General features: G+C 37.2%; 2 protein-coding genes across 5 annotated transcripts; both read left to right on the top strand.

The window, feature by feature from the left end:
- The first annotated feature begins 3685 nt into the window (after positions 1–3685).
- Positions 3686–7065, top strand: LOC146593082 (secreted frizzled-related protein 2-like). Its single transcript, XM_085309913.1, has 4 exons — positions 3686–3960; positions 4542–4711; positions 5588–5680; positions 6755–7065. The coding sequence occupies exons 1-4, from the start codon at positions 3686–3688 to the stop codon at positions 7063–7065; spliced, it is 849 nt and encodes a 282-aa protein (XP_085166039.1).
- A 2039-nt stretch (positions 7066–9104) lies between these two features.
- On the top strand, positions 9105–26711 carry HDAC10 (histone deacetylase 10). 4 transcript variants are annotated; one of them, XM_085309897.1, is made up of 21 exons: positions 9105–9320; positions 9748–9814; positions 10675–10809; positions 12998–13094; positions 13770–13867; positions 13948–14052; positions 14258–14326; positions 14953–15079; positions 15723–15788; positions 16170–16229; positions 16604–16693; positions 17613–17719; positions 19064–19131; positions 19670–19943; positions 20588–20678; positions 21265–21350; positions 21883–21936; positions 23329–23413; positions 23824–24009; positions 25194–25353; positions 26086–26711. In XM_085309897.1, the coding sequence occupies exons 2-21, from the start codon at positions 9750–9752 to the stop codon at positions 26109–26111; spliced, it is 2049 nt and encodes a 682-aa protein (XP_085166023.1). In that variant the 5' UTR covers positions 9105–9320; positions 9748–9749; the 3' UTR covers positions 26112–26711. The 4 variants fall into 4 exon arrangements, with proteins under 4 accessions (XP_085166023.1, XP_085166024.1, XP_085166026.1 ...); XM_085309900.1 differs by lacking the exon at positions 9105–9320 and adding an exon at positions 9439–9493; XM_085309898.1 differs by lacking the exon at positions 16170–16229.
- Positions 26712–26900: the final 189 nt, after the last annotated feature.

Raw genomic sequence — 26900 nt, 5'->3', positions numbered from 1 at the left:
CAGGGAGTTTCTTCCTCTTCTGCCCTTGATTCCTGCAGGTTCTCAGCTGAAGCACTCTGCCAGGCAACGCGAAGCAGTAACTTGTGCTGCTCATTTCCGAAGCACTGAAGTCTTAAGTCTCCAGAGTGGTCAAGCCATCAGCCTCCAAATATACCTCCAAATATATTATTTTCTTTAGAATTACAAAATTAAGACTCACTGAAAGTCAGCTCGCCAAAAGCGAGAAATTCAAAGATAATTAAACTTCCCTTGAGACGCATCCAAAGCTAAAAGAAACTGTAAGGTACAGCTCTATGCATGGTGGTTCATAAATGATTTACCCTCAGAGAAACCCCAGTAAGAAACCATGGCTTGGAGATGCAGAATTATTTATTTCTAAGAAAGCGCCTGTGGAGACGATGTTTGTTAGGGGAAGTATTAGTGCTCTTATGAGATCTTCTTAGTCTCACCACCCCTCGTTATGTCTGTTCTGTCAATTAATGGCTCCAGGGGAGCTCTCAAAAGCAGATAGCCCATTCTGTAAGAATGCAAGCCCAATTTCAGGTGTGACTGGCCAGGCTGGGGGCAGGACCGCGACGCAGGCGGCCAGGGCAGCAGGCAGCGGCAGCCCCTGTGTAGGCACCGCCAAGGCCTTTCTCACAGGGCAGCATGGGAACAGCTACTGCCTGCCAGATTACTGCTGCTGCTGGGTATAAATGTGCTCTTTAGCTTGCATGCAGGGCCATAAGCATGCAGCTGTGCTCTCTCTGAAGCACGTCAGGTCAAGAAATTCCCTTTCGGGTACCTAGGCCTATGAAGTCCAAGCTGCCTCCATCTAGAGCCTAGCAAGTACTTCTGCAAGGTGACCCCAAAACATATTAGCAGTTGTTTTTATTTATTTATTTATTTATTGCTTTTGCTTTTTTCTCTGTAAGATGAGATTTTCCAGCCTCTCATTATTTGGAATAACAGAGTGGATTTTTTTTTTGTTAGCTATGAGACATTCACAGAGAGCAACATCTAAATAATTAAGAGACCAAATACCTTTTCTGAATATATATCTTACGTCACTCAGAAATGTGTGTATGCCAGGCCACACAGACAATAGAAAGGGTTCCTTCCCCAGAGATCTTGCCACCTAATTTCAGATAACAACCAAATGAGAAAAGTACTACAAAAGAATGCTATAAGGGATGGAGAGGGATTTGATTAATTTCATAAATTAAGGAATGACTCTGTAAAGACATCTACAACATGGATGGATGCAGAAGTCTGCTGCAAAAGGGAGAATATTTGTATGCGTATTTAAGTTCAGTTTCACTCCTGTTGCTGAATGCCACATGGTGACACTCAGGGTCAGGGATGTCAAGGTATCTGTAAGATCTCTTGAACCTGGGAGCTGTGCACAAGGTGAGTCTCTCCCCTGTTACATCACCTGCCAATAGCCCCAGGCTGTTTTTACAACTCGTGGTGGGGGGGTGGCCAAGGCAGAAAATATCCTTAAGCTACTGTGCTGGGTGAATTCCTGCTTCCGGTTGCCGGTTAAAGCTAATAGTAAAATCCCTGTTGACTTCAATGGTAGTTATGCGCATGCATAAAAGTTGGGCTTAGCTTAGTTTGGCAAATGCTTGAGAACCAGATCATATGAAAGACCCGTTCAAAGAGGCTTTGCAGTTGGTTTGCCACCATAAGCCTGGCTTCTTCCCCCTGTTTGAGACAGCTTTCTGCCCTATTTTTGTTGCAAAATGATACTAGGAACAGCCATGTGAAACTGTGGCTCCCAGTGATACCCACGTAGATACAGCAAGAGCAGGACTTTCACTGAGTTTTAAACAAAGCTCTTTAACTTCTTATGGAATACATGAAGCACCTGACAGAAGGATACTACCACAAGGTGTTTTATCGGGCCAAATCAGCCTGGTTAGGTATCGGGTTCCTCTGCTTTGAAGTGAGATAAGAGATATCAAGAAACCACATTAATTTGAAGAAACTCAGAGCCAGAAACAAAAGAAAAACTGAGCATTTCTCTTTTTAAATATGTCCTAGTTCCTAGAACCTTGCATGCTGTCATTTTTTTCAACATATTTAAGCAGAAACTGTAATTTTTCCAGTAGCTTAGAATAAAGAAAACAGATAAGGAGAGATCAGTGGGTGTTTGTTGTTGATTTCATTTATGTCATTGATGCTAGGATTAAGAATCTAAMATTTAGGTATAAGCATATAGATGCCACGCATCACATTGTCCAAGTGTACTACATCTAGTTATAAGTGTAAAAATCTGYTGTTTCTGAAAAATATATTTTAATGAAACATCAGTAACATCAGCTGCTATACTATTATGAACATTCTTATTTTAATCAAGCCATACATTTTACAGTAGATTTAWTATTATTAAATCCACCTGCATATTATTGATATCTAAAGTATATGCTAATAAATCATATAATAAGAAATGGAAATAAAAAGGAACACTCATATCTAGTTGGAAAAAAATGTTTTCAWCAAATCTGCTTTTCAAATCTTCTCCTCCTTTATTTGTTTCATGATGAAACTTTTCTATTCATAATAGGTAAGCTCCTTATTACTCAGATTCTCTGTCGCCTGAACTGATTCCTCAACCTCACCTATAYGGCCAATAGCTGTTTTTCAGTACTACACTAAGAATAGTAATGATGCACTCTGTCAGTAATTTTTTTTTATTATTATTTATTGTTTAAGAAATTAATACTGRCTTTTATGCTACAAATGGAAAAAGTATGCATCTGGTATTTGCTTTCACAGATTTTYATGTAATTATAATTACTTAATAAAATAGATGAAATACTGAATTATTTGAGCATGTTTAAGGGGAGCCATGTTCATCTGAAATAATAACAAAACTTCATATGCTTAACCATCTTTTAATTTCAAATAAATATCAATAGTCACAGTAGTCCTACAGTATCTTCTGTCAAAAAAGATTTGATCCACCACTGAACTTGAATAAATGAAAGTTCTGTAGYCTGCTGATTGTCAGATATTCTAATCAGTAAAACAATTTTTTATTTTCAGGTGCTTATTGAAATCAATAGAAGCTAAAACTTTTAGCATGTCATGCTATAGAGATCTAAATTTCCAGAAAAAATGCTGTCTTAATAGCATAAGGCTTTTTTTTCAATAGTACTAGACCAAATAGAGRAAGTCTATCTTCTACATTGTAAAACAGTGGAAGAGACACGAGCAATTAGCACAAGCAAAACATTTTCATGTGATAAGTCAATCTGGGCTGTTTTTTTCTGCCCAGTCAGCAGTGTCTGAAAACAAAGGAGACTCAGCATCCCTAGGAGACAGCTTGTCTGCCCAACCATTTTTCCAGGGGATCTCTTAATTTGATTTAGAAAGCACACAGCAAGCCTTTTAGGTGTCAAAATTTAATATGCCACATAGCACRCTGCAGCAACCGACACTGTCAGGCATGTGAAACCCTCTATCAAATCTGTGTCTTTAAGGAACATACTTCCACGCTTTTGTCTCCACCTCCCTGGTTATCACAACAATCGCTTGAGTAGGCAATAAGACCAGGTCTTGTCTCAAGTGATTTGGTAAGCAGTTGATAACCAATGCTTCATTAAGCTCTTGGGGTATATAAGCCACAAGGCTTTTGCTGTGCCCTTCTGTTTGGGGGATTTTGACAACTCCTATCCAGCAGCCCAGGAGTCACTGGAAGATGTTCTGGACAGCTTTTGCTCTGAGCAATTTCCTAAGATTAGCAATGGGCTTTGACATTGGATTATCCACCAAATGTGTAGTGATACCTAAGGAGATGGATATGTGCCACAAGATTGGGTACTCTGAAATGAGGCTTCCCAACCTGATGGGACACACGAGCATGGCAGAGGTTATTCTGAAGTCCACCACCTGGCAGCACCTGGTGCACACTAACTGTCATCCTCACGTGAGGACGTTCCTGTGCTCTCTGTTTGCACCCATCTGTTTAGATACGTAAGTACCACATCATACTACAAAAATCCAGCCTCTTTGCCAGAACAGGGATCAAATCAAATGCTTGTTTATCTTAATCTAAAGGTGACCTCCGCTACAATTATTTATCTGAAATAATTTTGGTATCTTTCTTCCTGCTCATTGGAGAAAAATATACCAYAAACACGTTCCACTTAAACTTTAGTTTGCTTAGGGAGAAAGAATGCTGTTGCTAAACARTATCATGTTTTGGTTTTGTTACAGTCAGAATATTATTCTTGTTTTCAATATAAGGTTGAACCTAGGTGCCACTGAAATGAAACACCTATTGTGAATAAAGTTATGCTTTTACCGAATCTTTTCTTAAATAGTAATAAAAGATGTTTTGAAAACTGTGACTTAATTCTATAAGCATAATCCAGTCCATATACAGACTGCTTGCATAAAATATGCACAGCTGGCACTTCTAGAACTCCTTTATTATTGGAGAATGTTAAATATCAATGAAGATGATGTACTTTGCACAAAGATTACTGTTGAAGTAGTTTCTGTTATCTCTGAGTGAGTTTAACTGATTCAGCCTGATACTTCCTTTGGCACAGGTTTATTCATCCTTGCAGGAGTATGTGCATTGCTGTTCGTGACAGYTGTGCACCCGTGCTGGCCTGCCATGGGCACTCTTGGCCTGACAGTCTGGACTGCGATCGATTCCCTGCAGATGAGGACATGTGTCTGGCATCTCTTGCAAAGGAATACAAATACCTGCACAAAGGTAGATGGAGGATGGGAGAGAGGAAAGGGGAAGGCGGCCATATAGTGTATCCCACAGAGTCAAGAAGAGACAAGGGTATCTGGTTCACAGACAGTGTAATTTTGTAAATGGAGTYGTGTCTATGCATACTTAGGTATCCTGTTTGTACATATAGCAGGGGAAAGTGCTAACATTTGCAGTGTAATCTGGATCAGATTTCAGCTGGTATTAATCAGCATAGTCTCAATAAAATAACATGTAGATAGTCTAGTAAATAGAGGAAGGTGATTATCATCCTGCACAAATACAGTCTGTATCACATCCACCAGTCTATTTTTCAGTCTATTTATAAAGTTTTCAATAGCCCTTATCACTACAAGGTCTAAACTTACATACAGAATGGTCTTAGATCAGCTCAGAAAAGTTGAGAGGAATTATTATCTCTTTTTCCTTAGGGAAACCTGAGACACTGCGAGATTAATGTTCAAATCCTCAAAAGTGATCAGGCTTATTAACTTCTGTAGAAAAGCGGAGAAATTGGTTGATGTTGGCACATCTAAATTCATATATTCACAATCCTAGACCAGCGGAACCCAGGATCACTGACAGAATTCTTCACCTAACCTGTTCCCTATCCACCATAACTATATAAAAAATAATACAGTATTTGATGCTTATAACTGACTTTGTCAATCTGAATGGGCATGGAAAATTAAATTCCTTCTTATCACTAGCTATGTTTTCAAGGAAGCATGTAGATATTTAAATTATTACTGTCTAATTGCATATTTTCTTTGTCATACCYGTGGTTAAACAGCGGGCTCCCAAATTTCACAGTCACAAATTAATACAAAAGATTCTAAAAGGTAATGATGAGACTTTAATATTTCTTACCAGTGCTACCAAAGCCTGCATGCCAGACCTGTCCAGCAGTGGAAGAATTCTTTACTCACAAAAGAGTACTTGAAGTTTTCTGTGACAATAACTTTGGTAAGTTCTTGCTAATATGACTGCTGTTAAAGAAATTAATAACTTTCCTAAAACATTTTAAAATTAGSGTTAAAATAACTGGCAATTTCTGCCAGGATTTCAAAGTCTAAATCCTGAAAGTTTGGTTGCTGACTTAACCCACCCTAGGTTATTTGTTAGACTWTGTTCTTTCTGAACAAAATATAAAGAGGATTTATTTTGCATGAAAGGTTTCTTTAYGATCTATGATTTTACAACCAAGTAGCTTTTCTATTCTTGTCTAGTTGGCTACACTGTAAAATGGAAAATATGTGTGGCAAAAGCAGCCAAACAAGCAGGTCTGTCTTACTAGTGTAAGTAAACCCAAAGTAAAGCTTACCAGTAAGAGTCCTTGTTACTTGTGTGCATGAGTTGTATTAATGACACACAGCTCACTCAAAAGAAGACTCAGAGAATTTTAACAGTAAAAGAAATTCTTACCTCAYGTTGTCTTATTGGAGTGACAGGCAATACTTTTGAGTTTCACCTGGGAACTTCCTGCAAAGCCATTTGAAGTCAATGCAGAGACTTCAGTGATGTCGGCTGACTTTAGATAAAGTCTTGGTAGAGTTAATTGGTATCGTGCCTGTAATGAAAAAGGACTAGCTAAAAAAGATGGTAAAAGCAAAAATTACCARCTATTTCTGCTGAATGGTCATCATCAACATCAACAAAGTGAGTTTCAGTAGAATTGCTTGGGTGACGTGGGCTGCCTTGTGATGTTAGATTAACACTTAGAATATCKAATTAATAAGCTTAGACAATCTAATTATCCACAAAGCCTAACATACACCATGATGATAAAAATATATTGGTCACCTTTATGAAAATATTACATTTTCCTACTTCCATGATTCAATGAAAAAATGCTCAACAACATAGCCTTTATTTTAAAAATGTTTTAAAGTGTATATTGCTGCTGGAGAAGACATCACCATACTCTATCGTCATGAATTACAACAGTATTTTAAATGAATTTCTCTGCTTTAATTAGTAGTGTTTCTTACTACTTTTCAGTAAATAGAGTGATTTACATGTTTTCTTTTTTTTCATTAGCAGTGAAAGTAAAGCTGTCCAAAAAGAGAACAGTACTTGGTGACCAAGAGTACAACATTGAATGTCAAGTGGAATTCATTATCCAGGGCTCAATTCTGCCTTATGAAGCACAGAATATGATACAACAGTGGCTGCTTATCAATGAAAACTGCACAGAGAGGATGACTCAGACCCATCGTTCTATGGTGTATCTCCTTGTGGGGAATATTCAAGAGGGTGTTATTTTAGTCAATCAGGTTTATCGTTGGCAGAGGAGGGACTCCCAGCTGACTTTGGCCACTCAGAAGTGGAGATACCATAAATGCTTGTAAATATGTATCTTATTATCTGTAAAAAAGATCATTAGACTTCTCATGCCAAACCTATCTTGTAAATAGAAATGTATTATAAGTGGAATGTAAAGTCTTCATTTCCTTTTAAAATGTATTATAAGTTGAACTCAAACTCTACGTAAGCAAGCCTGTTTTCTCTGGTGTTGCTGTTCACATCACCTTTGAACTTGGTTAACCACATAAAAATGYTTCTTTGTTATATGTCAAAAATAAAATATGTGAAACCTGATGTAAACCAGCTTTAATTCAGATCATAGCTGAGTACATTTAATGTAGTCTTCCATACTGTCCATCCTGCCATTTTCTTGGMGTTATCTCCATTTTTCCTTAATGTTTACTTAATCCACTTCATTTTCTGCCATGAAGAGTATTGTAAAAGAAGGTGGCCCTCTGCTGGTCACTTTTGCAGCAATCAAAATAGAACAAATAGAGGAGTATGTCACTGTGCAAACACTCCGTTAGCTCCTAACCACAGGAAGATTTGCTTTTTGGTGTCATTTTACAATGATAGCGTTGACATTGTCTCATGTCTCCTTGTCTCATTTAGCACAGGCTAAATGCATTTTGGAATCTTTTTCCTCGAGTGATTATCCTGAACTTACATGGTTCAACTGGAATCTCGTCAGCCTCCACTAATGAATTGTCCATTTTAATTTTCTTAACTGAAATAAAACATTGGGCACATCCAAAAAGTCAGTTCAGGAAGTTTACTAATTGTCTAAGACCACCACAGGGGCTAAGGGAATGATAACAATTCAAGAAATGCAGAACATTACAGTGGCCACATAATTGGCATCCTCAGTTGCAGCAGTCTGAGCTGCTACCAAAGAGCACATGAAGATGGACYGAACTTGACTTAACTTTAGGTTACATTAATAAAGATGCGTAATAGTCACGAAACAGGTGACTGACAACACATAAATTAGAAACTGTTTCAGCAATATAGCCTCTATTGTGGTTATATTTTTTGAAACAAATTCGGAAAATTTTATTGCCAGCAGCTTTCTAGAAGTCCAGTCTGTCATGATCCGTGTTCCTGCCAAGTCCCCGGTGAACGTAGGCCTGTATACACTTGCTCCATCACTGTTCATCATATGAAATGGAAAACTAGTAGAAACTGAGGAGAAAAAGAGAAGTTGAAACAACCTATATTCAATTTGTATTGCATAATGAAGTTACAGTTTAGGGGGAAAAGTAGGTTGCTCAAAAGCGCAGTTCATTGATCCTGCTGAGTCTGTGTTGGTCTCTGCTGGTAAAACAGTAAATATTTAAAGGCRGCTGTCGCTGCTTTACGTGTGCCGGCTGTTCCAGGGGGCGGCTGATGCGGGTCCRTGTCAGCATGATGTTCAGACCCAGCAGTGAGTGACCCAGTTAGGAAACGCAGGAGGAACAGCAGTAACCTGGTTTTGCTGTGGAAGATACAGTTTCTGAGAATTAAATTCTTATTACTCTGTAAAAATAAACAAGTAATAATTTCAGGGTTTTTTTAAATGTCCCGCTCTTTTAGAGGATACCGTACAGTTTTTTTTTTTTTGCTCTTACATTTGTTGTATGCTAAAAGCTTAATAAAATAATTCTAGCTCAACTGTTGTTGGCATTAAAATGTAATTCAAACAGGCCTGATTTACAGAGCTCTGGCAAAGGAAAGGGGCCTTACAGCACAGATAATTTTCATTTATATCCCGYGTAAGACCTTCCACTATGCACCAATGAAATCTAGGAGTTTTTGAGAAATCTCCACAGAGAAGTGCTCAGAAGAGAAATGCCCCTTGGAACATCTACCTTCAGCGCCGGCTTTATAACGCATCTGCCGCCTAGAAGAAGAAGGGGATTTCTCGGGGAAGAAAATCGATATCTTGTAACCTTAAAAATATAAAATCTTAAATAAATGAATAAATAAATAAGTGACAGAATAAAAGGCAATCTCGCTCTCAGGCGCACCCGCCCCGCGCCAYCGCCATGTCAGTGCCGAGACACCTCCCCGCCCGCCGCGCCGCGCCGCCCGGCCCCGCCCTGCCGCCGCCATGTCCGCCGCGGCGGCGCGCAGCGGGGCGGTGGAGGCTTTGCCGCCGGCCGGGCCCGGCTGCCTGCTCCGCCGCGGCGGTGCCGCTCGCTGAGGGCGGGAGGCAGCCGGAACTGTGCTATCTCTGGCATTTACAATCGCATTTTAAATATTTTTGTGGTTTTATAACGCAAGTTTYCACAAATACCTCATTTCACATCAGCCCTGGCAGGTAGGTGTCTCTCTGGCACGGCTGCGACAAGCAGATGTGCCCAGGGCCGTGCTCGGAGCCTCCATACTGCTCATCGAGCCCGTAATACGGGCTGGGGGGACTCGGCGAGGTTGCCTGGTGCTGCTGTCTGCACCAGAAACACCTGAAAACGCAGAGAAGCAGGAGTTCTGCCTGTGCGTAATCCACTTTCAAGATCAGTGTCGCTAGTTCTGCTCTGCTTCCTCTCTGATCACGCTTGTCAGAGTTCCTCCACAGTGCTTTTCTGTGATTTCATATTGTGCTTGCAAAGCCAGAAGTGCGAAACTGTCATGCGAGCAGATCCAGTGTGTGCATATATTACCTTCTCATTAAGAAACAGAATTATGTTTTAATACACACTTTATGCTTGCCTGAAATACGTGTCTTGAGAYTTTTGTCTTGTTTCTAGCAATGGCTTCAGGAACAGCATTGATTTATGATGAGGAAATGACCAGTCATAAACTACTTTGGAAGGAGTAAGTCAGTAGCATCTTGTCCTTTTTATGAATAGATTCTTATTAGGGCTTCTAAGAGAGGCATCCTGCAAATAAATTTGTTTTCTCAGTTTATATGAAATACCTAGGGATAGATACCCTGTTGCTTGCTTCATAAATAGAAAGTAGAAAAACTTTATTGCCAGCTTGTTATCCAGATGCCATAATGAGAATCTGAACCTGGGTTTGACAGACTGTTGGCCTTCAGTCCAGTAGGCTTTAATAAGAAGTGTTTAGTTGTAGGCATCGGAGTAATCTTCTGAAAAAAAGTACTTTAAGCTAATTAAATTRCTTATAAAGCTGAAAGGTAACAACATGGAGGCTTTGGGAAAAATATGTAGATACACCAACGGAAACCCTTTTTCCAGTAGTTTAGTGGTAAATTCAGTCTTGCCCAGGTTAGACAGGGATAAATGCCACTTTCCTAAATTTCAGATAAAGTAGAGCAATATCTTTGATGCTGTGCTCAAAACAGAAGTTCGCTGCTGTCTCTTCTCCCAAACCATCTTCTTCTCTTGACCTTTGTCTTAACCTACTGCTTTTCATTTCATTTCAGTTTTGGTGTGTTGGTAGTTTCAGTAGTGAGAGGGGAAAGACAGAACAATGCTATTGTGTTTCTTTTTTATTTAAGAACTATATACATTTTTTTGGTTATGTATTTTTTAACCTTTTTTGGCTCAATTTCAAACTAAAGAATGCTTAAAGATGTATTTACTCTTACATGTTTTTATGAGGATAACAAATCTTCTTAAAAGTAGAAGTTTCAACCTAAGCATTATGAAGTGTGTTTGTAAGCCATGCTGACTTTGTGTGATAGTAATGTGATTRTTGCTTATTTTTAGTCCAATTTGTGATATTGAAGTGCCAGAAAGATTGTCATCCTCTTATGAGCAGCTTAAATGTTACCATCTTGTGGAAAGATGTGTCTGTGTGCCTGCCAGAGAAGGAAGCGAGGAGGAGATCCTGTTGGTTCACAGGTCTGAAATTTATTTTCCTCACATTTCAGATTAATCCAATGAAATAACAGATYCTCATTCTTCCAGATCGAATTTTCTTCGCTCTGTAGAAGTCTGATCCAAAACTCAATGACTTCTGGAAATTTCAATGGAATATAAGTAGTGTTGAGTGTAGTGTAGGTGYTGAAGCATGTATCTGCTATTCCACTAATTCCCCTTTCTCACACTGAATTCTCTTAAACTATGAGCACTGATTTATGCACAGCATGAAAAATAATTTCTAATAAAAATGCGGACAAGACCTATAAAGGACAAAATAATGAATATTTCTTTAGAAAGATTTTGTCCTCTGTCTTCCAAATTTCTCTGAGGTAGAACGAACCAAACAAAAGCTAATTTTCTGGGGGGAGTTCAGAGGAACAGCAGCATACCTATTCTGAAGTCATGGCAATGAAGYCTGCTCTGGCATCTGTTGCCTTTGTGTGATGATTCTGCAGCAGACATGCACGTTGTTTGTGTGTTCGTTTTCTCCTCTTAGCAGTTCGCAGCYAGGGTGGACCTCTCTGTAAGGGAAAGGGAGTTGGGAGCAGAGTGTGGCGACAAGACAGGCAGAGACAGTGGCAGTGGCCTCATGGATACTAACAGTACCCGCGTGAGATGCACAGTGCAGGGCCTGTGATAGTAACCAGGTGCGGCCAACAGTCTAGATTGTCGAACAAGTCCATAGTGACAAGTCTGAGGTCAAGCTAGGGAGTCAGTCAACAGGTCAGGGTCCAGGTCAGAAGGGTTCATGGTCAGGCATGGACATGGCGGCAGCACAGTTGCAGTGTAGCCAAGGGTGAGAGCCTTACCTTAAAAGCAGCTCCTGAGGGAAGGAGGGAGAGCCCCTGCTGAGACTTCTTAGCAGAGTGGTTTGGAGGARGCGTCCACTGAGGCTTCTAGCTCTTTCTTTCTAGGCCACAATCTGTACTATCTCTAAATTGATCCTGAACCCAGCAGCCARACCCCCAGGAGGGGAGAGATGCGTTGTCGCTTGTAATGATCATAGCTTGATTCTGAGGCATGCTTAAAATAATTCAGCTTGCAGAACAGTGTTTTTCCTCAGAAAGTACTTGTTTGTTAGAATGCAATTAGTGCCATATACAAATAAAAACTATTTTTATGTTAAATATATTGCTGACTGGATAATGAAGAGACTTGATTACTATTCCCGGTTTAGCTCCTGTTAGATGATTTGGGATAGATTATTTTACTGAGTCTTGTCTTGGTTTTCATGGATAAGCTAGAGATAATAGTACTTTTTCCCTTCTTTAGATTTTAAACTGATCACTAAGCAAACCACTTTTAGATTGAAATAGCCATATAAGTGACAAATGTATAACTACCATGGAAATGTTTTGTATGTGCTCACAGATATGGCAGTGAGGCTGATGGTGAAGTTCAACCAGTAATTATACAGTCATTCAAGTTCTTGTCATTTTAATCCTTTTAACTCATTCATTCTGAAGCCACGTTTTTCTTTATTTCTGTTAGATGGCAGTGTTTATAATTCTGTGTGGGGARATTCTGGGTAATTGCTTTGGCATTGGCCACCAAGAGTAACACATATGGTCATTATATCCTGAACTATGGCATAGATAGGAGAGTAGATGCCATCAGCCTCCTTTTTATCACACTAGACAAGAGTAGGAAAGCAGTAGCAGAAAGTGGGTGAAACACCGATTCCAGTGCATCAGGCCTTAGTGCAGTCTTGAACTAATGAAAAGAGGAAGATGATATACACCTGGTAAGGGGCTGATTCAAATACCTTTTCTTCATCAGGGTCATGATTCACACTGATGACTGTCACAATTATAATTTAGTTCTTGTTGGAGTGGTAACTATATATATGATAGATTGCAAAATAGACTGTTGCATGATGAATGAACAGTTTTTCTGTGATAGAAAGACTAATTGCTGTTACTGCTGGAAAAGGGAAAAGGATATTCTCATATTCTTATAGCAAACMAGACACCTTGCTTTCATAGCTAGTCTTTGTTTTCTTCACTACATGCTGCAACTAACACTCCAGAGTTTCTGTTGGACTTGGGAAGTCTTACAGAAACCCGTTTTAGCATAAATTCTGTTATTTCTCATTGCATTTTGCATAAAAAAAAACTTTATAGGTATATTTGCCTCATTAAATGGTGTGTTCATCTCTCTTCTGCAGTTCAGAACACTTAGAAGTTGCAAAAAGCACCCAGACAATGAATGAAGAGGAACTGAAAAGAGTCTCTGGAAATTATGATGCCTTTTTCTTTCATCCGGTGCGCAAGTTAAACTGCTGCTGCTTTTGGGAGTTGCAAGGATTTGTATTATTGCATCCAAATGGCACTTTCCCAAGTAGGAGAAAACTGACAATGCAATTTTTGCTGTTTAAATACACTTGGATGTATTTATGGTGTTATTTTATCTGTTTGAAGTTTATTATAATGCTGTAATTTAATTGGTTAAGTGTTCTGTCATCTGTTCTCTAATTGTATCATGCTAGTATAGTACACTTACCAAATGTTATTTCCTTATTTTTGTCAGTTAGCCACATCATTGAAGACCATTAGTGACCCGCAAATCACATTTTGTTAACAGTCACTCTAAAATACTGTTTCAGGTAAAGGAGCAGAAGTCTTCTGTATTTTTCTTCTGTAAGGTTTCATACTTCATTTTCAAAGATACCATATCATTCCAGTAGTCAATTCAAGATGTCCATCTCATGTTTCCTATATGCTCTAGAATGTATAAAGAATATGATGATCACAGATAAACCTAGCAGAGATCACATTAGAATTTATTTTGTAAAATTCTGCTTTCAACTACCTGCATACAATTTCAGTAGAGTAGACCTATGTCAAGACAACTTGCTGTTGTGGTGCAAAGCATGTCATGTATGATTAATTTAAAAACAAGCTGGTAAGTGGTGATAACCATGAGATTTCATTTTTTAGAGCACTTACCGCTGTGCCAGACTAGCAGTAGGAGCAAGTTTGCAGCTAGTAGACTCTGTGATGTCAGGAAAAGTATGCAATGGAATGGCATTAGTAAGGTAAGAAAATACCCGAGAAAGTCTTTGCTTTTCAACAAAATTTTGTTTGTTCTGAAAAACCTTATAAAACTTTATTTTAGGCCTCCAGGTCACCACAGCCAGAGAAATGCAGCTAATGGATTCTGTTTATTCAACAATGTTGCTATTGCAGCAGAATATGCAAAAAGAAAATACAGTCTACAGAGGTGGGTGCATGATTGACTCTGAAGAAGCTTTTCATAGGCATATTCAATGGCATTTAGATACCATTTGATACTGTACCATTTTAGATTAATATCTAGAGTTTTTGGGGTGTGATGTACCATCTGTGTATGAAAATCATCTCTACCTCTGTTAGATTGGGATGCTGTGATTACTCTGTTCAGTATTTTGTTCTACTGATCTATGCAGAATTCTAATTGTTGACTGGGATGTGCACCACGGGCAAGGAACGCAGTATATATTTGAAGAGGATCCAAGGTTTGTAGGATGTTTTGTTTATTTTTTATGTTAGATAATCAAACATTGTTTATCTTAACATTCTAGAAATAGAAAATCTTGCAGAATGCCTTTCATTCTCTTGGCTGTTTTAGTTATTATATCATTAATAATTTTATTTGTTATCAAATGGGGAAAAAAACTAACAAAAAGAAATACATAAATCTACCCTAAAGAGTAGCACAGAATGAACAATATGAGTACCTGAATTTGTCAGTAGAAAAATCCTGCTAAGTCAGTGTGCAAGAAATGTGTCTATTCAGGAATCTCTCTGTTTAAGTACTCAAATAATAGTTGGACAGAACCCATTAGTTTTATATTGCTTTCTGAAAAGCTATAGAATTAGGTTCTTGAAACAAGTCTCCTTTTCTGAAAATGCTGTCTTTTGTCTTTAAGGAACTCTTACAAGAAATCTGTAGCAGTTGTCCTAAATTAATTTTGGTATAGAATCTACTATATGAATTTTCACAGTTCCAGTCTCTTCAGAGAGCTAAGGGGAAAGGAGGATTCTGTTTTCATGTTTTCAGTCAGTAGGCCTCCGGGTTCACRATATAATGACAGTCTTGGCACATTTTCATCAAATTTTATTCACTTCTTTTGTCTTTCAGTGTTTTGTACTTTTCCTGGCATCGGTATGAACATCAGGAATTCTGGCCATCACTCAAGGAATCTGATTATGATGCTGTAGGACTGGGAAGAGGAAAAGGGAGTAATATAAATTTGCCTTGGAATAAGGTAAATACTATTTACAGCATGAAAATACAAATGCAGCAGCTTTATTTCTCATACATTGGATAACACTTTTTCTGAAAAGTGCACTTTTTCACTTGCTTGGCAGATGTCATGGCACAGTGCACCTTATTCTTCTCATGGAATATCTGCTGAGAAATGTCTCAGAAAGTGAAATAATGCTAAAAAAGTGTGTGGGGAGAGAGAAAATAGGCATATATTCTGATTTTTACCAATATCTTGGCAGGACATCAAACTAAAAAGTGTTTCAGGATGTGATTATATCCGTCATTGCTTAGCACAGAGCTGAAGCTCATCCTCAAGACAGAAAATGATGGAAATTGATGTACTTTATTTAAATAGATTTTATTTTACTTGCCTTCGTGAAKTTTCTTCATCTTTAACTCTTGATACTATCTTTCCATAATGTCTTGAAGAATCTATTATTCTAACAAATCTATTATTCTAACAAAAATCTATTATTCTAACAGAAGAATATGACCTTTATTATATCTTACTATTACATATTATATATTTTATTGTGTTATTGTATATTATGTCTTTTTATGATGTCAGTATATTTTTTTGCATATATGTACGTATGTTTATAATATGCTATTRTTATATGTTACTATATTATGTTTTGCAGGTTGGCATGGGAAATTCAGATTATCTTGCTGCTTTTTTTCATGTCTTGCTTCCAATGGCTTTTGAGGTAATTGTTTTTGCTCTGTTATTTGAATAGTGAAACCAAAGACTATTTCCTAAATACATTTTTAAGCAGGTACCTTTAAATATTTTGTAGAAGTGCAGTATCTACCAGTTATGCAAGTAATACCTTATTTCTACTGGTATGAATGAGGTCCTGGTGAACTGAATAATATTTATGAAATGTTTAATTTTAAAATATTCAGTGTAAAGATCTGTAACTTCTCCAGCAGGAGTTAGATGCAGTCTTTGTTTTTATTAAAGGAGAACCTTTATTCCTGTTCATGGTCTAGTTGAAATACAGCTGAACATGGTATAATTGAAATACAGTACAAAGTGGAAGTTAGGACTTAAGAATGGAGACAGCTGTCTCTCTGTTTTACAACAGTTTGATCCTGAACTGGTGCTTGTTTCCTCTGGATATGATTCAGGAATTGGAGACCCTGAAGTAAGTAACTTGCTCTGGCCATCGTGCTGTCAGTCATAAGTCTGTTTGTAAACTCTACATCTTAAATGTCTAGTGATTGCTAGGTGGAATTCATTTTGACCAAACAAGTGTTCGAGTCTTTAAGTGACTCCAGCTCGTTAAATATTATGATGAGATTTGGAAAGACAAGATTATCCCATAGGTGTAACTTACGTCGTTTTTTACTCCTTCCTTTAAAACAGTTGGTTCAGCATTTTTGTTAGATGCATGCTATCAGAGGTAAGTGTTCCAGTATTCTGACTTACATACTTCAGATTGTCATTTTTTTTTCCTTTTTCTTAACTAATGTTTTGAACCAGGGTTTCAGCTCTTACTGATAATTTTCTTTGTTTTAGGGTCAGATGAATGCCACTCCTGAGGTTTTTGCCCACCTTACTCACTTCCTGATGCAGCTAGCTAATGGAAAGCTGTGTGTTATTCTGGAGGTAAGCTTTCTGGGGAAAGGTGTTTGTATGAGAATCATATAGGCCTAGCTAGACACTAGAAGGAGAAACCTCTTAACAAAATAGTTTATTTTTTTTATATTCCTTCTGAGAATCAGTAATGAGTATGATTTAACGATACTCTTGCACATTGAAAGAAATGTACGTCTTAAACAACTGATGTTTTTTAATTTGTAATTTTGATGCAAAGGAGCTAGTACTAATTGTTCAAAATACATACCCTCCCCAGATGTGTTCAGTTCTTGTACACAGTGACTACACTGCTGCTCTGGACAGTCTCAAACTCATTAAAATGTATTTGATGAATAAGCTACATTGTGGATGTTTTTGCTATATCACCATTTCCCCCCTCCCAGTGCTGATGATGTAAGTGCTCAACTGGTAGTGTGCAGGAAGCAGTCCACCATCTCTAATCTCTAATCTAGCAGTTTTAACTATAGTCCCTTTTTCAACTTCCGCCAAACCATCAGGTCAACTAGATCTTAAAGTGTCAGATTATGGAATATTTCCCTTGTACTAATCCCTTGATTTTAGATGACAGTGATAGTATTTGCCTTCTAAGGAGTCCTCCACAGGAATTGTTGAAAGTGAAATGTCATGGGTAGGATTGGAGAAGGGATATATTTCCAGGGTTTCCAAGGCAAAGTCAGAGTTTCCAAAATTAATCCAATGCTAAAGTGAGTTGAATCGTATGACACCAATAAAGTTCACCAAGTTGCCTCTACCTTACTGTTTTCAGATTGAGAACTATTGACTTAGACACGTTCCATATAATTTTCTGTTTCTGAAAATTCAGATATATTTCAAAAGGTTAGCTTTGTTTCCCGCAAGGCTTTTCACGTAAATTTTACAAGTATTTGTTCCTTATTGTGGCACAATATTTTTTGTTTGTTTTTTCTAGGGTGGATACCATTTGAAGTCATTGTCTGAATCAGTCTGCATGACTGTAAAAACTTTGCTTGGAGATCCTGTACCCCAAATAACTGGAGAAATGGAACCTTGCCTAAGGTAAGCCTATAAAGAATTTTATAAWATCTCATGTACTTACTAAAGAAACTGAAGATGTACACGCTTCAAACTTCTTGCTGAAACAAGATTTTAATACGATACTTTATAATATACTATTTTCTGCTAAGTGTTGAGACCTCTGGTGCTAAGGCGGTCAACTGGGTGGAGCTGTACTGAGATAATTAATCTTGGGGCCCAACTTCTTCTTGGAAGCAGTAAAATTGCATTTGCACAGTAGTATGTCTGACCTAGTAAAGCATTCTGCACCTTGGGCCTGTATTAGTTCCTTTTAAACAGTGTCTTTTTACATCTTTCTGTGCTGTCCTCTTCCCATCTCCAAGTATTCTATCTTCAGTCTCTCTCCTACCTCAGCAACTGTCCTGTGACTTTCCTCAGCAGTAATATTCCTCTTTGCATTTGGGTGGGTAGAAGGCAGCACCTACTGATTGACTGTATTACTTAAATTAAAAACTTCCTATCAGTCAGGGAAGCAACGTCAATGTATACAGGCTGCTGGACAGAGTTGAATTTGTAAACTCTAATGGATCAAAGCTGATTATTTTGGTATTGCGCTCCCATTATATCCCATTGTACCWGTATCGTCATCTCTTTCACTCCTTTACCAGCTGTAGTGTTTCAAGTTGTTACCATCCTTGAGTAGAGATTTGATCACATATGTTAATCCAGCCCCAAGCATCCTACAAGTAATCTCCAAACATGTAAAAGTTGTCCTAGATTTAACGTGACCTGAATTATGTTTGTATGACAACTAGYGTAATGGGACCCTTTGCTTATAGTGCTGCAAATAATAGTGATAACAGGAAGGAGAGATTTCAACACATAGAATATAAAGGAATGTGATTTGCTTAGTTTCTGCCCCACTTAGAATCTTCCTGAACAGATAATTTTGCTGTTGCAAAGYCTCATTGATTTAGATTCACCCAAACCCTCAGGGAGCCCTTTCTAATTGCACATTTACATTCTGTAGATTAAATCTCTGTCATAGCAAAGAGTAACAGGTGAAATCCTTTCTTTCCTGAAGTCAGGGAGAGGTTTACCTCTTCAAACAACAGTGTCAGAATTTCACTCAATGTGTGTAAGCGTGCACTTAAAAAGCAGTTACTGTATGTGTTCAAAATACGTTTTTCAATTTTTTTTTTTTTTGACTCTTTCATCTAATCTTTCCAAGTGATCTGCCTGTTGATTCTCATGCTCTGTTTTTCTGTTCTGCTTTTTGGAGTAAACTGGAATTTGTTCATTTTTAGAGTTTTTTTTTCATTGGAGTGAATCATGTTCTCTGTATTTTCATTATTGCTCATGTTATTAATTCTGTTTCTTTTGTAGTGCTATTGAATCTATTCAAAATGTGAGAGCAGCACATAAACCCTACTGGAAATGTTTGATGTATGAAGGTAATTACTCTTCTCTTTCTTAAAGCAAATGTGGTTGGTAAATGGATTCATTCTCAAACTCAAAATGATTAAAATTAATGTCAATAGATTTAAAATAATTGAACTACCAGTTATTCATCAGATGACTGATGAAACACTGAAACACTGAGGTTTCACTCACAGCTAAATCTGTAGCTGATCTACATTAGTATTGTTCAGTTGACTTCCGAGTGAAGCTGGTAAAATCAGACCAAAATATAATCCTTTGATACGTGTGTGTGTGTGTGTGTGTGTGTATATATATTTTTGAGGATTCTGTATTCTGTGCCAAACTATGGGCATAAGATTTATGATCTAAGACCTTTTCCCTAGATTAAAATAAGTGCATCAACGCTGGAGAGTAACCTCTGTGGCAAGAAACATTGCACATGGAAATAAATATGCATGCTACTAACATAAATGTATTTTATACAAATGTGTTTTGTAAGTAAATATAACTATTAACACTGATCAGGAATCAATAGATGTGAAACTCCTCCTTATTTTTCTTTTTCTCTAGATACATCTTTTTTACAAAATCTGAGTACCAAATCACACCTACTAGAGAAGGCTAATACAAATCCCTCCGCACAACATGAATCTAAGATGATCAACAARGATGAAAAAGTCAAAGTAGAAATGTTTTTGGAATTGCACATGAAAAATATTCTACTACCAGTGCCTCCCATCAAAACAGCAGCAACAATTGAGTGCAAAGCTTCAGCACGTTTGCTTCCACTATCCATTTGTGTGGTGAAGGAAAWGGACCTGAATGAAGTTAAAGCTCTTGTCAGGTTGGCCTTATTTGTCTAACTCTCAACATAATTATGAACATGAGAGGCTTTGGCACAGATTATCATCTAGTACTGTCTCTGCCATGGTCTTTTTTTGGCCTCAGACTACTCAATCTTAACCAGAGTTTCTTCCCCTGAAAAAAGAAGTTGRTGTTGGTTACCACTCATATCCTTAAAGCCCTTTGTAGAAAGAGTCAGAATGCCTTAGATAAAATTATTTCAAGGGTGATAGAACTGTTGCAACAGCARCTGGTAGAACAGTAAGCATATTCATTTAGAGAGAGTTTTTGTTARGAAGGTCTCTTAAAGCTCTGTGGTTGCTTTTACTGAAAACACCCAAACTGACTTGATCTGAGAAACACTCCACTTTTTGAATTAGGGAGTSCAATTGTGATAGAACTCTGTTTCCTAAATATATTCAGACATTTATATTGTCTTTCCTGTGCAGAATCAAAACAGGTTTAGAGAGTTCAGGATTGTCTGGCAGGAGCATTGTCATCTTCCTGCTAGAGCTATCTTCAAGAATGTGCAACACACAAAATGTACACTGTCAGTACTCCTGCAAAGTACCATATCAGTGTCCTCTCAAAAGCACCGGATTTTTGTCATTAACCTAGTTTTTCTTCATTTAATTTATTTTACAGTGCCTTTTATGCAGATCTTGTGAAAGAGTATGAAACTTTGCTTTCTCTTGGGAGTATGTTGGCTGTTCTAGATAAAATACTTACGAAGCAGGTAATAATAGCGTTTGATTATTTGGGAGTGTTGGTTTCTTCTATTTCTGCTTCTACTGTTGTGTCATCAATATGTTAGTTACCATGTCTTTCACAGCCCTGCTAGTCTTAGCTAGATTGTCCTTAGTTACAAGAGTGCGTATGTAAGGTCAGAAAACATTTAGGAATAGTTCTTAACCCAAGATATTTTTCTAATTATCTTTGGACAAGATAYTGTCCTGCTTTTCTGCAGCCACAGCAGATGAGGCAGTAGGAACCTTCTCATCACTTTCGTCACGGTAAAGATGACCTCCCCCCAGAGAAACCTTTTTCACAGTTGCCTTTTGACATTAGCACAACACTTTTGAAGTAGGTTGCCAAATAGAAGAGTTCTTTGGCATAACAATCAAATATGGCCTTTCTGTAGAAAATGAATTACTAACGTTTTCTTAATCTTATTGTGATGCATCATATAGATCCCTTTTATGCAGCTTCAGTTTTGTTTGAATGATACCTATATACAAAAAAAAATAGGAATATTTGTTACAAATAAAAATGGCATAGTATTGTRCAGCACTTTTACTCCTGAATAAAAATATATTTTGTAGGTGTGCAATGGAATTGCAGAATCATCCACAGCGTCTGCTTCTGTTGCTGTTGCACTACAACATTCTCTTYGTTTTGGATTTCAAAGGTGAATTTGTGTATTTTGCATTTGGGGCCCTATGACAAAACTTAAAAATATGATAAAAATGTATAAATTATTGCAAGTTGTCTTTGAAAAGCTTCATTTTAGAACAAATAGCACCTCCAAAGGCATAGATTGTCCTTAGTTATGAAAGCATTTTCATATTTAGTACAGCAACATTTTCATATTTAGTGCAGTTGATATTGTCTAAACTGTCAAAAGCCTTTTGTCCTACCAAAAGCAAAACACTTTTAAGGATGGCTGCTGTGCTAGCACAGGCTTTCTGTGTCAGAATTTGACTGTCTCTTCCCTGAGAACATTTTTCCCCTCCCCTCCAGTGTTTGACATGAGAGAAGGCATTCACTTGAGCTGTCCTGGATATGTTTTCTGTATATTTCTAACGGACCAAGTGCAGAAGCAAAATTTTTTAATATATCTAGTTTACATCAAACTCTTCAAAGAAATAGCACTAATTTTTTAAAAAAGTTACTCTTAAATGTAAGTGTATGTATATGTGATTTTACTTTGTGTTCTGCAGAGTGCTCTGCATATTTGTTGGAGACATGGAAATCATACCAAACATAGAAGATGGGTAAGGTTTCTCTTTACATCAGRGAATCAGATCTCAGATACTTCATAAATGTTCCTAAGTGTCTGTATGTATGATGAAATGCACTAAGGAATCACTCACGAACTGATGTTTATTAATTTTAACCTGAGACACAATACAAAATGTCCCCGAACGTGTCTATAAAGACAAACCTCTTTTTCTAAATGGCACCTTTTGAGTTCACTTACAAGTTTAAAGTATTATTCTTTTATAGAAATTGAAAYTTAGGTTGTTACTGAATATGTAAGCAATGAAGATGGCAATATTTGTAAGAGTTAAAAATGGTGAGAAAAGAGGAAAGTAAGTTTACATTAATGTTAAAATCACTGATAAAAATGAAATTGTATATGAAAAAATTGTAATCACAAATATGAAATATATTAGTAAAGGTGTACAAAGTGTAATCTGTATCTATGCGCTTCTGAACCACAGATCAGGATAGATAAATTTTGAGTCCTTGTGCAGAAGTAATCCTGGACTGTGTCAGGCTGTAGTAAACARTAATAAAAGACACTCCAATAAAGGCCAAGGTCTTGATTGGTCTGTTGAACAGTTAGGAAAGCTGACTGGAAATRTATTTAGAACAACTCAGAAAACAACATGTTTTCTCATATTCTTACCCTGAGCTAAGTGGATTTTTTGAGTGATCGGATATGCGCAGAAAGGAAGCAGAGACAGAAGGAATTGACAGGGCTGGGACTTCATACATTGTTCCCCAGCCATCCCTAGTTCACCTTGTGAAGGAAGTGGACAGAGACGCAAGATTTCTGTGCAAGTAGCTGTAGTGTCTCACTACATACGAATTTCAGAGAATGGATGATTTTCTTCAGCTGATCTATATCAGACAGAACTGCATCTTTAAATCTAGATCTGTTTGTATTCACAAAATGTTGTGTAGGTCGTTGATTTATTGAATACAGTATCAGTTACCTATTCCAGAGCTGCAGCTGGCACCAGGCATCTGTTACAGACATGCTTCGTCAAATACCGTGCCAAGATGTATCAAGGATGCCAATTTTTACACTGCCTTTGCTACAGAGAGTAGAAGTCTGCTGCAGCCTTTTACATGTACTATGCACTAACTGCAGGGGGCACATATTACTGATGCTGAGTTCTTAATTGAAAGCCATCTTTATTGTATCTTTATCTGTATCTGTCTTTGCCAGCTCCCCTTTTCCTTAAAACTGATCTGTCTGTAGTCTTCAATGCTTTTTTTTWAAATATGAAAAAAGTAAGATTTCAGTTTTTTAATGGATAGCAACATTATGGCATGTAATGTAAATGACTTAGTTTTTAAAGAATGATAAAAGGAGATTTTTTTGTATCTTATTGGAAGTTTTGGGTTAAATACTGGAACRTGGTTTTTATTTACAGAAGAATACTCGTGATACATATCTGTGAGAAACAACAATCTGAAAAGACCAACTCCAAACACTGTATTTCACTGAACTGGAAGGAGGTAAGGTTACTTTCATAATGTAAAAAAAAAATTAATAGAATGAATAGAATATATTTACAGATTTGTAAGATTACACAAAGAATAGTATCCTTCATTGAAATTTGAATATTTGAATTTTTTTCCTTTTTGCCGTATCGCTTGTGCTTCTTCACAGGATTTTAGTCTATGTTAGAATGCATAGGTTTGAGGAAAACTTTAGTAGCTGCTACTTCTTATCCTTCAAGTAAGGAGGAAATGAGTAATCAGTATTAAATAAAGCTGTGTTTTTAATAGATTGTTGTGAAAACAGATCAGTATCCTATTTCCTAGGTCAATTACAAGTTTTTTGAGATTCACCTGAGTTATCTATAATATACTTGTGAATTTTGACCTTCACATTTGTGCTAAACTGTTTCTCATTTTTGTTAAAGGGTACTGAAGGAAATGACTTCTTTTCTGCTGTATTTGGATTCATTCTTCCTGTAGCGTATAGTTATCAAGCCAACTTARCAGTAATAGCTGTTGGACCAAACAGGAGCCTTGGAATAAATGGAATTTCTTTACTTTTTGGTTTACTACGAGCACTCGCCGAGTCTCGAATTCTTGCAGTGATTGAGGTAAGAAATGGTACTTAGCTATGATCATTCAAAGTGCATGGGACAGATCCAGCAGCAGCATGCCTGGCATGGAACTGCTTAGAGCTGCCCAGTAGAAGGTACTGGCTGTATCTGCACTGTCTTTGGTACCTCTGAGTTCATGGCACAGAGAGCCCTCTCTGTGGAATCAGAGCTTGAGTAAAAGCTATTGCCATCCCTGTGCCTGCAAACCAGACCAGACAAAAGTATGTACCAAGCTGTAGAGAATCTGCATGATTGAGAAGCTGAGGTATGAAGGTCATACTTCAACTAATGGCTAAGTCTGTGGAGAGGTCTATGGAGAACAGAGATTGTTTGGAGAATTTGCCTCAGCTTGGAGTTTAGCTTTCCTGTCCACTTGAGATTCCACAGCTCAGGGTTCTCTCCTGAAAATGAACATTTGCTCATATCTGTTGAAGAAGTGATGTGGTCTCTTTTCATCGAAAGTGACTGAAAGCAGCATGTTGTTCTGTTTATGATAAAGCACTAGATTTCCTGTCTGTCTCTRTCCCGTGCTGTGTCCTGTCACACACAACTTCCATCGTGCAAAAACTAAAGYTAAACAAATGCCTGGAAGAAATAACTGAAACATAAAGTATTGTATTGGTACTTTCCAGGCAACCCCGTAACAGGATTTTCTAATACATATGGATTTTCTAATGTGTGCTTTGCTTTTTGAAATCCATTTAAAATAAAATAAAAAAAAATCCATTTTCATGCATTTAAAATAAGAGTTATGTTTTTCAAAACAGCTGTTAATAATCTTCATATATTATGGATACTTCAGAAAATGATTTCTGTGAGCAAATGACACTTAGACTGAAGCAAAATGTACCACTCTAAATAATGCATGAAGCAAACTCCATTCTTTCCTTCCCTCCCTTTCTAACATTTTSTACCCTTAATCCAGGATTATTTCTTTTACCTCATAAAAGGAAAATGAGATTCTTTCTCTATTTGAAAAAAAAAAAAAAGCTTTGCAAGAGATTAAAATTCTTTTTCAGAAAAATCTCCATTTTAGTATCTTTTCATTGAAAAATTGGAAGTTGTTCATTCTTGCTACTAATACTACCAATGTCATGACAAAAACTTGTTTTAAAATATTGTATATATTACTAAAACAAAGAATGTTTTGATCTTAGAGTATTTTTTTTCTCCTGCAATAGAACACGGAGATAAATCTAATGCAAATTGTAGCTAAAGCCTTAGCAGGTGATTCTACACCTGACTTTGGAGTCTATGTACCTCCTACCCAAGAAAAAGTACATAAATTAAAAGTATTAAGAGACCAGCTTCAGCACGAATGGAAGATGCTTCAGTGTTCAGGTAAGTCATCTCTTTCATCTTTAGTTCTTACTGATGCACATAAATTTCTGAAAGAGGATAAAATACGGCTAGATCCTGTAACGTTAAAGGTTCATATAAAGTTGGTGGGAGTTCTTCACTGATCTAATGGGATCAGGATGAAACTTTAAGTGCATTTGATTCAGCTACTTGAGCCAGAAAGCACTAAATTCTAGCACAGTAACTACTCTAAGAAACTTTCAATATTGTTATTCYAATATTTTATATTTTTATCCTGAAATGAAACTACCAAAATATTTTAAAGAATCATTCTAAGATGTACACTGGCTCTGACTGTTAACTTGTTTTCTGAATATAGCTCAGAACCAGCTAATGTTTTCATTTATTTAAATAGACTCCAGAAATTCTGCRTAACTGAGTAGTGATGACTCTTACTTAAAGTATATTCATAAGTAGTTGAGGATCAGGTAGTCTGTTTGTGTAGGAATCAGATTAAGCGGGTGTATGTGCTTTGAAGCATACTTCTCTAGAAATATTTATCTATTGAATTACTTGCTTTTTTTTAGTAGAAATGCCATAAACTTAAAGAAATAATAATAATAAAGGTGGGCGTACCTCTCTAAAATAAGTCTTCCACTGTTTCAGAGGGAATGGTCAAAGCAGTGGTCTTGTTCCAATAAAAATGTTCTTAAGGGTTTGAGAATTATGATATAAGCTTGACTAATAACTTTTTTTTAAATTGCTCTTTTTTAGTGAAAAATGGGATTTCAGGAAATTGACTTCACTTTAGAATCACTTCACACAGCAGAAGCAGAAGAAAATGCAGCTTGGTTTGTTTCTTAAATCATCAAGAAAAGTATGGTAGATTTTTAGCYAGAACATTTTGTACCCACAAACAATTACTTCATCTTTTTAAAATGTAAAATCCATATTTTCATGTCTATATCTAAGGAATTGTACATGCAAATTCTATATTGGCACCAATTATGCAGAGCTGACCCTTGAAAACCTACTCCTGCACCTTCATCATTGCACAGTSGGGCTGATGTGATTTGTGATGTGAAGTTAGGATTGTATATGCAGTAGCTTGACCAAATGAAAATAAAAGTAGTCTAGAAGACTGAAATCTGAGAAGGCACTTTCCCAAAGATACTCCATTCTCACACCTTTCTTACTTCCTTTCACTGAGCGATGAGTTTCTATAGCTAGTTTGAATGATATAAATGTGGCATTTTGATATATATTTTTCTAAGACATGAACTAAGGGAAAAGAACTGTGTATATTTACAGTAAAATTACTTTCCAAATGTCAGAAGACTGTAGGGTTGTATTTTTGTCCTGATCTGTAGAACATAAAATAAACGTGTTTTGTATCTTCATGGCAATAGCGTATTTGTTGTTAACTTAGCCCGCCTGAAAATAACGAGTGAAAATGTTAAGAGCGAGTGTCCCAGTGGCAGTYTCCAGATCTAAGTGAGGGCGTTGGTTTAAAACCAGGGCACTGCATCGATCGCCGTACGTGTGGTAGCCCTAAAGGCGCGGGCGGTGGTCGGGCAGGGCAGGGCAGG

The sequence above is a fragment of the Rhea americana genome, unplaced genomic scaffold (genome assembly GCF_003343005.1).
Source record: "Rhea americana isolate MKP2758 unplaced genomic scaffold, rheAme1 scaffold_306, whole genome shotgun sequence".
NCBI lineage: Eukaryota > Metazoa > Chordata > Aves > Rheiformes > Rheidae > Rhea > Rhea americana.
This window is presented reverse-complemented; position numbering and strand designations above follow the sequence as displayed.